General features: G+C 36.3%; 1 protein-coding gene across 1 annotated transcript; it reads right to left on the bottom strand.

The window, feature by feature from the left end:
• Nucleotides 1-4,259: 4,259 nt before the first annotated feature.
• Nucleotides 4,260-6,411, bottom strand: LOC117319622 (the record flags this gene model as incomplete). Its single annotated transcript, XM_033874394.1, is given in 2 exon segments — nt 4,260-4,554; nt 6,281-6,411. Coding segments are annotated over 2 exon segments (247 nt in total), but the record flags the coding sequence as incomplete, so codon positions are not given.
• Nucleotides 6,412-12,562: the final 6,151 nt, after the last annotated feature.

Genomic DNA, 12,562 nt, shown 5'->3' on the forward strand with positions numbered 1-12,562 from the left:
AATACTAGACATATAACACTCTGTGTTAACATAAGATCGTTAAAGTGAGGTATTTTTCATGTACCTCGGTATGGGTGTCCAGTAAAACCAGTACTGTGTGCTAACATAAGATCGTTAATGTGAGGTATTTTTTACGTACCTCGATATGAGAGTCTAGTATTAACACGCTGTGTGCTAACATAAGATCGTTAATGTGAGGTATTTTCCATGTACCTCGGTATGGGTGTCCAGTAAAACCAGTACTGTGTGCTAACATAAGATCGTTAATGTGAGGTATTTTTTACGTACCTCGATATGAGTGTCTAGTATTAAAACACTGTGTGCCAACAAATGACAGTTGAAGTGAGGTATTTTCCACGTACCTCGGTATGGATGTCTAGTATCAACACACTGTGTGCCAACAAATGACAGTTGAAGTGAGGTATTTTCCACGTACCTCGGTATGGATGTCTAGTATCAACACACTGTGTGCCAACTAATGATAGTTGAAGTGAGGTATTTTCCACGTACCTCGGTATGGATGTCTAGTATTAACACACTGTGTGCCAACAAATGATAGTTGAAGTGAGGTATTTTCCACGTACCTCGGTATGGATGTCTAGTATCAACACACACTGTGTGCCAACTAATGATAGTTGAAGTGAGGTATTTTCCACGTACCTCGGTATGGATGTCTAGTATCAACACACTGTGTGCCAACTAATGATAGTTGAAGTGAGGTATTTTCCACGTACCTCGGTATGGATGTCTAGTATTAACACACTGTGTGCCAACTAATGATAGTTGAAGTGAGGTATTTTCCACGTACCTCGGTATGGATGTCTAGTATCAACACACTGTGTGCCAACTAATGATAGTTGAAGTGAGGTATTTTCCACGTACCTCGGTATGGATGTCTAGTATCAACACACACTGTGTGCCAACTAATGATAGTTGAAGTGAGGTATTTTTTCACGGACCTCGGTATGGATGTCTAGTATTAACACACTGTGTGCCAACAAATGACAGTTGAAGTGAGGTATTTTCCATGTACCTCGGTATGGATGTCTAGTATTAACACACTGTGTGCCAACAAATGATAGTTGAAGTGAGGTATTTTTTCACGGACCTCGGTATGGATGTCTAGTATTAACACACTGTGTGTCAACAAATGACAGTTGAAGTGAGGTATTTTTTCACGGACCTCGGTATGGATGTCTAGTATTAACACACTGTGTGCCAACAAATGATAGTTGAAGTGAGGTATTTTCCATGTACCTCGGTATGGATGTCTAGTATTAACACACTGTGTGCCAACTAATGATAGTTGAAGTGAGGTATTTTTCCACGTACCTCGGTATGGATGTCTAGTATTAACACACTGTGTGCCAACAAATGATAGTTGAAGTGAGGTATTTTCCACGTACCTCGGTATGGATGTCTAGTATTAACACACTGTGTGTCAACAAATGACAGTTGAAGTGAGGTATTTTTTCACGGACCTCGGTATGGATGTCTAGTATTAACACACTGTGTGCCAACAAATGATAGTTGAAGTGAGGTATTTTCCATGTACCTCGGTATGGATGTCTAGTATTAACACACTGTGTGCCAACTAATGATAGTTGAAGTGAGGTATTTTTCCACGTACCTCGGTATGGATGTCTAGTATTAACACACTGTGTGCCAACTAATGATAGTTGAAGTGAGGTATTTTCCACGTACCTCGGTATGGATGTCTAGTATCAACACACTGTGTGCCAACTAATGATAGTTGAAGTGAGGTATTTTCCACGTACCTCGGTATGGATGTCTAGTATCAACACACACTGTGTGCCAACTAATGATAGTTGAAGTGAGGTATTTTTTCACGGACCTCGGTATGGATGTCTAGTATTAACACACTGTGTGCCAACTAATGATAGTTGAAGTGAGGTATTTTCCATGTACCTCGGTATGGATGTCTAGTATTAACACACTGTGTGCCAACTAATGATAGTTGAAGTGAGGTATTTTTCCACGTACCTCGGTATGGATGTCTAGTATTAACACACTGTGTGCCAACTAATGATAGTTGAAGTGAGGTATTTTTCCACGTACCTCGGTATGGATGTCTAGTATTAACACACTGTGTGCCAACTAATGATAGTTGAAGTGAGGTATTTTCCACGTACCTCGGTATGGATGTCTAGTATCAACACACTGTGTGCCAACTAATGATAGTTGAAGTGAGGTATTTTCCACGTACCTCGGTATGGATGTCTAGTATCAACACACACTGTGTGCCAACTAATGATAGTTGAAGTGAGGTATTTTTTCACGGACCTCGGTATGGATGTCTAGTATCAACACACTGTGTGCCAACTAATGATAGTTGAAGTGAGGTATTTTTTTACGGACCTCGGTATGGATGTCTAGTATCAACACACTGTGTGCCAACTAATGATAGTTGAAGTGAGGTATTTTTTTACGGACCTCGGTATGGATGTCTAGTATTAACACACTGTGTGCCAACTAATGATAGTTGAAGTGAGGTATTTTTTTACGGACCTCTTTTTGCTGATAAAATGTAAACACTTATTTATCTCGCTTTGTTAGTAAAATGTTTGATCTTCAAAATAACAATATCAACATAATTCAAGTGAAATTTAGGTTAAGTGATGTGTCTTTAAACGGAAAATGAAGACATTGTAATGATATCTTAACGGGAACCTGGTGACCTCTCTTTCCGTTAGAAAAATCAGTAAGAGGACGGGTACCTCTCTTTGCTAGGTAAACCGGTATGTGTGTGTGTGTGTGTGTGTAGAAAATACAGGTAGTTATGAAGAGCTTTATCTGACACCTGACAACAGCAATGTAAAGCGCAGCTGATCCCTCCTTTACTTAAGTGTACAGATAACCTGTAGGTAATATGCCATCTTCGCTAGCCAAGTCTTCTGATTGCGTTACACTCCACGAACAAGCCTTGGCTAGCGGATATGGCAATATGCAGGAGCGGGCTATCTATCCCTTATCCCCCCTCCCAGTGCCTTAAAAAGATAAACCAACCAATCTAAATTGAAGACTTTGTAGTTAGGTGAAATAAAAGGTTGTCTAATCCCAAAGAATGATTTAGGCATTTTTAAAATGCGAAGAAAGTAACACTTAAACAACACCCGTACTAGATGCTCGTAGGTTATATTTGAAAATATCGTTTAGTCATCGGTCATATGGTCAAGTGTGATGTCGGAATGATGAAATGGAAACGCGTTCTTATGGGTAACGAATTCAGAGGTCCCTGTGATTATGCCATATCCGAGACGGAGCGCTATTAGATTATAAAAGACAAAAGGCGAGTCCCAAAGTTAGGAGGGCGATAAAAACGTTTATTGCATTTTTGCCAGTGAAATATAGAAATTTATCAAACTAATAAAACTTATATTTTCACTGCAGCGATGAGCAGTGAAAATATTTTTTTTGACCAATTAGAGCGGACCTTTGTGTTCACCTCGTTGAACTTGCCGATTTTTCCAATCGAAGCGCAGATAGATAAATTTTAAGTATATGAAATGCAAAAAAAGAAAATTGAATGGTTTTCCCGTTAAATATAACATATATTTCACTCGTATGACTGAATATTTCGATATTTTTCACACTTCGCACTCGTTAAAATATCGATATTCTGTCAAACTCGTGAAATATAATATATTATGTTATATTAAACGGGAAACCATTCAATCTCTTTATATAATTTGATATTGTATAAGATATACAACGACCGATTCTAGTTTTATATCAATTATAGGTAAATATAACACCTTGAATGGAAATTCCATCCTTATATAAATATGTATCTTCATTTCGTTAACAATATTTTGATATTTTAAAGGAATTTTGTTGTGAGTAGATGAAATAAACACAGTTTGGGTCACAATTAATCACAATTGAATACCGTTGATTGAATATTTACATTAGGTTGCTTAAATTTTCAAAGTTCTATCCGATCATTTGATTTAATTATCAACTAAAGCTGTTATGCAAATGAGTGCGAAAATACATCAATTACAGAAAAATGAACGTCCAGTCAGTGTCGTACTGAAGCAAAAATCTCTGGTAGATTTATTAGAAGTCACTAGTTTCTATTTCCTTAAAGAATGTATTCGTCTGGAAATATTACTTGGCTATAAAACACGATTTAAAGCAATCCAACAAGCAACAGCACATCTTATTATGGAATGACGGTATTGTCACTACATCGATAGAAAAAAACTATAAACAAACAACGCATATATAAAATAATGTTTAAATAGTAAAAAGCTTTTATTTTGATATGACAAAAAAAAAAAAAAAAAAAAAAAACAAATACCAAAAATCAAAATAAAATCAAAACGAACACCAAGAAATACGATTTCTTATGATTTTTGTTCCTGATCGCTTTAGGACTATTAAGTGGCTGTTTCTGTATCTGGTCGCGTTGAAGCTAGTAGGTTAGTTTCTGTCCCTGATTGTACCCCGTATGGTAAGGGTCGGCCGCCATGTTTGGCATTGGTTGAGCTTGATTTGATATCGTATTTGTAGTATTAACAACCGTCACACCTGGAAATAATGACAAAGAATTGTTATAGGTTACACATACACATCTCTTTTGACTGGACCAATGTCACATTTAATACCTTCTCTTATCAGACATCACATTTAATACCTTCTCTAATCAGACATCACATTTAATACCTTTACTAATCAGACATCACATTTAATGTATTCACTGATCAGACATCACATTTAATACCTTTACTAATCAGACATCACATTTAATACCTTTACTAATCAGACATCACATTTAATGTATTCACTGATCATACATCACATTTAATACCTTCACTGATCAGACTTCATATTCAATGCCTTCTCTAATCAAGTTTAATACCTTTTTTACTCAGACATCACATTTAATACCTTTACTAATCAGACATCACATTTAATACCTTTACTAATCAGACATCACATTTAATACCTTTACAGTCACAAAAATTATATTCGCATGATATACCTTACATTCACCAGTCCCTGTCTTACCATTAGCAACCATACATTATAAAGTATATCAAATTTTGCATCATGTACAACTAACTACAGAAACATGTAGGTGTTTAAGATGTTATTTTCCGTTAACAGTGGATAATGATAACGATCTTAATTACCCTGATCAGCAGAAATGTAGACACCTTAAGGATCGTATCTACCTTCATCAACACAAAAGTAGACATCATAACGATTGTATTTACCTAGATCAACACAAAACTAGGCATCGTAACGATCTCATTTACCCAGATCAGCACAAAAGTAGACACCATAACGATCTTATTTACCCAGATCAGCACAGAGATAGACATCACAACGATCTTATTTACCTACATCAGCACAGAAGTAGACATCATAACGATCTTCTTTACCCAAATCAGCACTGAAGTAGGCATCATAACGATCTTATTTACCTACATCAGCACAGAAGTAGACATCATAACGATCTTCTTTACCCAAATCAGCACTGAAGTAGACATCATAACGATCTTATTTACCCACATCAGCACAGAAGTAGACATCATAACGATCTTATTTACCTAGATCAGCACAAAAGTAGACACCTATTTAACGATTTTATTTACCAAGATCAGCACAGAGGTAGACATCATAACGATCTTATTTACCCAGATCAGCACAAAAGTAAACATCATAACGGTTTTATTTATCAAGATCAGCACAAAAGTAGACACCATAACGGTCTTATTTACCAAGATCAGCACAGAGATAGACATCAAAACGATCTTATTTACCCAGATCAGCACAAAAGTAAACATCATAACGGTATTATTTATCAAGATCAGCACAAAAGTAAACATCATAACGGTCTTATTTATCAAGATCAGCACACAAGTAGACACCATAGCGATCTTATTTACCCAGATCAGCACAGAAGTAGACATCATAACGATCTTATTTAACCAGATCAGCACTGAAGTAGACACCATAACGATTTTATTTACTCGGATCAGTACACAGGAAGACGCAATCAAGAATTAATTTAGCTGGATAAGTACAGTTGTATACACCATAAATATCTTATTTATCTGGATTGGTACATATGTATACACCGTAAAGATCTAGAACAGTTGTATACACCACAAAGACGATATTTACCTGCATCAGTACATATGTATACACCGTAAAGATTTTATTTACTTGGACTAGTATATATGTATACACCACAAAGATCTTATTTACCTGGATTATTCTTTAGATAGACACCTGGAAAGTTACCTACCTGGATTAGCTGGAGACATAACCACAGTACCACCGACCCTGGTACCAGAACGACAGCAGCAGCACCAACAGCAGACACAACAACCGATCAACGACGCAAGGCAGGCTATACTGATCAGGATTGGAGCCCAGCTGAAAAATGGTGTATCAGTATCATTAGACATACACCGTACCATAACTACATCAAATAAGTGTAATGAATGCAGTAAACTATGACAGTGGATGTAGTGTACTTTGATTGAATGTAATGTATATAATCCCATCAGATCATCATTGTTTAATGAAGCAAATAATATTGGAATGATATAAGCAGTTTTGAGAAAATTTAAGTTTTAAATGTATCACAAGAAATTACAAATCCCCCTTCCAAAACATTTATTTGACATGTACAGAAGACAGCAGCTTATGTGATTGGTAATTTTAAACAGTGTTTTGTAAGCCATGCTTCGCTGAATATCACATATAATTACATTTTTTTTTCAAAATTATGAATTAGTTGCATATTAATAATGGTGTGAATCAGATTGTTTTGTTTAAAGTGTAAGTTAATTGCATTTAGCTACTGGATAGAGTAAATTCAGCAGACCTCGCTGGAAGGGCTCTCCCAGTCCTTCGGCAACTAAATTTCACTACTATGTAGAGCAAGAAACCTATACCTTTTTTTGAAAGACAAAATGTTTTGATGCAGTAATCATAAAAGAAATCTTTTATCCATTTATTTATAAGTGCATTTTCAGAGAGTTTGGTAAGTAGGGGTTGTCTCAATCACCTGCTCTCCAGATTGGAATTTGTGATTTTGTGATTAGTTTATTAATCTAAAATGACTGATTGTAACAGTTTGTTTAGAATATTTCATATTTCATATTTTAACATGGTTAAGATGACTGATACCCACTAATTCACCATTTTTCATACTTTGTAACTATATACATGTACTTGAACAATGTAATTGTGATATATGACACTTAACAATAACACTGACTGTAACATACCAATAACACTGGATGCTATATAACAATAACAATAATAATGGTTGTAATATTACAATAACACTGTCTGTAATATAGAGGATATCTAACAGTGTCAATAATACCAAATATATTTTACGAGTGGGGCTAATATTTGGATATTTTTTACGAGTGCGTAGCACGAGTGAAAAATATTAAAATATTAGCCAAACGAGTGAAATATATTTTGTATTACTAAAGTGTTTTTCGATATTCTGTTTATTACAATATAGCAAAGTATACCGAGGCAGCGCCATATCTCATTGCGGTCCCCTGTCAACGGCTCACAAATGTACGCCAAATCGTGACGTTATGTATTCTATCTTGCATTATGACGTCATATAACATGACCGAGAGCTATATGCAAATCTTAATTTTACCCATGTATTAAGCATATGAATATGACGATGGCCATTATGTAATGATCAAAATATATGTATAAAAAAGGTTTTACATAAATGTCACAATAGTGCAATACAACAATATAAGAAATGTGTTAAAACAATATAACTAATATAAATTGGAGAAAATGTTGTTATAGTTCGATTGTTTTGCATTTAGTGTGAATGTGAAGTTTAAAGGCATACATACATCTTCGAAGTTTAATTTCTTAAAATGCAGTGCAACAATTTCTGCAAAATGGATATTTAATTTAATTTATTTCTGATCGATAAAGTAATGGATTTGAGTGCACTAATTTGTCAGGTACAAGTATTAAGCTGCTTCAAAGAATGTCAGGACCAAAAGAACCGGGAACTCAATCTGATGGTTTACAATCTACCTGAATCAGAACTGGAAGGAGGCCAGGCCAGGAATATAGAGGACAGGAAAGAACTAGACAGAGTAACAGAACTCCTTGGAATAGGGAATCTAAGACCAAAACACATTATAAGAATTGGTAAACCAGGAGACAACAAAACACGTCCAGTCAAACTTGTATTTGAGCAAAAAGAAGAAAGACGCCGACTTATGGAAAAGGCACCAAATATTAGAATACTGCAAGATGAACACCTGAGAAGAGTTGTAGTTGCCAGAGATTACACACCAAAACAGAGGAAAGAAAGTAAAGATTTGCGAGAAGAACTACAAAGAAAAAGAGATAATGGAGATTACTGTTTTATTAGAGGTGGGAATATAATCCGAGCCATTGGTCCAGCTCCCAAACCAAAAGGATGGAAATCTCCAAGCCTACCTGTAATGCCTGTGCATTCAAGCAATCCATCTAGTCTAAATCAATTCAGGCCAAGAATTGCAACTGGACAGAGAATAACCAACCCAGTAAACATACCTCCAATTACGCCTGCTAGTGGACACCACAATGAGAGAATGTCACTGGTCACACAGGGGATAGGTAGAGGATTAAGGTACCAACATTCACCAAGCAGTCTGCTTATTCAAACTAGCGACGTCTTCACTCAAAATACTCTACACGACTCACAAATATTCAATGACAGCGAGTGCGAAACGGAAGATACATGCGATTCAATTGAAGGAGAAAGCGTAGAACCAACACTGATTTATGGAAACCAATCTGTGATAGAGAACATGGACCTTATAGGAGAACAATAGGAAATTGGTTTTAACAGCACAGTCACTGTAGATAAAGCACACACTCACAGAGTCTTATACAGTAATGTGGACACCCTGCTAAACAAAAGGAACGAACTTCTATATGCAATTGAAGAAGAGAAACCATCAATTATATCCTTAACAGAAGTTCTTCCAAAAAACAATTCAGGTGATCTAGACCCATGTGAATTTGCCCTAGAAGGTTTTGATTTGTTTTTAAACTCCACAACAGAAGGTAGAGGAGTTTTGTTGTACATAAAATCAGAACTTGAGGCAGAGTTAGAAGACAACCTCATGGATATGCAATTTAATGAAATGATTTGGTGCAAAGTGAAACTAAAAAGTGTGGATAAACTCCTGATTGGCTGTATTTATAGAAGCCCCTCCAGTCCAGAAGAGAACTCCAAAAGGCTACAATCTGTAATAAAAGAAGCAACCGGAATTGCAAGCCACCTCATAATAATGGGCGATTTGAACTATAGGAATATAAACTGGCAACTGGAAACAACAACAGATCCATTAAATTCACCTGGATATGATTTCTTAGAATGCCTGAAAGACAGTTTCCTCTTCCAACATGTCACTGAAAACACAAGATATCGCCATGGAAATGAGCCAACATTACTTGATCTCATCATATCAAATGAGGAAGGTATGGTTAGCAATATTTCACACAAGCCTCCACTAGGTAAAAGTGATCATGTGGTAATTTCATTTGACCTCCAGCTGTACACTCCCAATTCAACTGAAAATCAAGAACCGAGGTACTGTCTGTACAAGGGTAACTATGACAACATGAACAGAGTACTTGCTGAGATCAATTGGGAAGCAGTACTTCACAGTAAAGGAACATGTGAATCTTGGGATATCTTGAAGGATAAAATTAAAGAATTGATTATTACAAATATACCAGTTAGTAGAGGTAAACCAAGACGAGCTAGGTCCCAGTGGATGAACGGCACTACAATTGATGCTCTAAAAATGAAACGTAAATGTTGGAATAAGTACCTGAGGAACAAGAACCAAGAAACATACGAACAATACAGAATAGCCAGAAACATTGCCACATCGACACAAAGACAATCAAAGAAAGAATTTGAAAAAAAGATAGCCACCGACTTCAAAAAACATCCAAAAAGCTTCTGGAAGTATGTACACACCAAAACAAAATCAAAAGTAGGAATAGCTTCCCTGGAACAAACAGACGGGAACACAGCGACGGACAATAGAGAGAAAGCCGAAGTGCTGAATGAATGCTTTAGCGACATATTCACAGTAGAGGATCTTGATAACCTACCAACAACTCCAAATCTTGACCCAACAGCTGCTGTCCTAGAGAATATAGAAATCAGTTCAGAAAAGGTCATCAAGAAACTAGATAACATCAACACCACAAAATCACAGGGACCAGACGATTTACACCCCAAAGTGATCTATGAACTGCGGGCTAGTATAGGTAAGCCATTATCTATCCTTTTCAACAAGTCCATTGAAGAGGGAATTTTGCCACAAGATTGGAGAGAGGCCAATATCACTGCTATTTATAAAAAAGGAAATAAAAAACAGCCGTCCAATTACAGACCAATAAGCCTGACTAGCATTATAGTAAAGATACTTGAATCAATTATTAGAGATGAGATCATGGAATATCTTGAGACCAACAACAAACTGTCATGCTCCCAGTATGGATTCAGAAAGGGTCGATCAACAACACTCCAGTTATTAGAAGTTCAAGATGAAATTACCAAAGTTCTGGACTCTAAAAAATGTATGGATATAATTTATCTTGACTTCCAGAAAGCATTCGACACAGTTCCCCATAAGCGCCTTGAACTAAAACTCAAGTCATTGGGAATAAGCGGCGCACTGTTGTCATGGATATCAGCGTTTCTTAGCAACCGTAGGCAAAGGGTCAAGGTCAAAGGTCAATCGTCAAGCTGGACAGACGTGCGAAGTGGAGTTCCACAAGGGAGCGTACTTGGGCCGGTACTCTTTCTTATCTTCATCAACGACATTCCTAACGGTACAAGATCCACTGTCAAATTATTTGCAGATGATACGAAAGTGTACGGCCCCAGTGACTCTGAGCAAGACACAGCCATCATCCAAGAAGATTTAGACAAACTACAGTTGTGGTCAGACAAATGGCAGATCAAATTCAACCCCTCAAAATGTTCTAGTTTACACTTTGGCCAAAATAATAAGAAAACCAAATACAAACTGAAAGATCAGGAAATTCAAGGAAACCCTGAAGAAAAAGACCTGGGTGTTTTATTTGATCCAAAACTAAAATTCAGTGCACAAGTCGCATCCAGTGTCAAGAAAGCTAATCGCATGCTTGGCATCATCAAAAGATCATTTGAAAATTTGGATAAATTCATGTTGACAACCTTGTTTAAATCTCTTGTAAGACCACGACTAGAATATGCTGTCACAGTCTGGAGCCCGCAGTTAAAAAAAGACATTGTAGCAATTGAGAATGTCCAAAGGAGAGCTACTAAACTGGTCAGGAACATATCTCATCTCTCTTATCCTGAAAGACTCCGCCACCTCGGTCTCCCATCACTCCAGTACAGGCGGAAAAGATATGACATGATACAGGTGTTCAGAATTCTTAATGGGATAGATGTGACTTCAGAGGATCTACTACAACTAACTGGAGAAGGCAGGACAAGAGGACATAATAAGAAACTGGCAAAACCATACACAAGACTAAACATTAGAAAGCATTCATTCCCAGCCAGAGTTGTTGACGACTGGAACAGTTTACCAACTTCAGTTGTCAATTCACCATCAATCAACTCATTTAAAAGCAACCTTAACAATTACTGGTCTAACAAGGAGATCAAGTTCCACCCATCCTGCTACACGTACTAGTTAAATAACGACCCGCCAATATTCTGTATAACACCTACCACCTATATAGTCTATACATGTATATAAAGATAGTGACCCTAGATACAGATGGTGTGTCAACTGTTAATAGTCCAAATATGAAACTGAACACCAATTCGTCTTTTGTGAATGAAAATTGATGACCATATTGAGGAAATTAGAATATTGTACAATATTTAAAAAAAAAAAAAAAAAAAAAAAAATTTTAATGAGGAATCTACTATACTTGATACATAATTAAACATGCGCACTGTAAATAGAAGTATATAAACAGGTGGTCAAGAAGCGGACACGCTTACAAGAAGACCGATAACTGCTATTGCTATTGCTATTGCTAAAACTTTCTGGGATACAGAGAACTTTGAAAACAGTATGATATAACCTAACGTATCGTATGTGTTTCATTACATGTCATGTATTTGATTAACTGATTTAGAGAGATTAGAGTCACAGTAAAGCGTGCATGGTATCCATCCACAGCACGCGGTAACGATCGATACCACACACGAAATTATACACAGGTATATTATATATGAAGTAGAGGACAGTGGAGAGCTTTTAATGAAAGACTAAAATATGTCATTTGTAACTGTCAAATACAGTGAATACTCAGGTTATCGGCTACTGACAAACTCAAACGTTATCTTTAATATACTGAGCTTTACGGTGGATTGTATTGTGATATGGTGTATTGGTTTGTGTATGCAAGCAAAAGGATTTGAATATAATATATAACTTATTAATTTTACATAACGCTATTTCTTCACAAAATATATTAATAGTCACAATCTATATCAATTACATTTTTTAAT

Source organism: Pecten maximus, unplaced genomic scaffold (assembly GCF_902652985.1).
Source record: "Pecten maximus unplaced genomic scaffold, xPecMax1.1, whole genome shotgun sequence".
Lineage (NCBI taxonomy): Eukaryota > Metazoa > Mollusca > Bivalvia > Pectinida > Pectinidae > Pecten > Pecten maximus.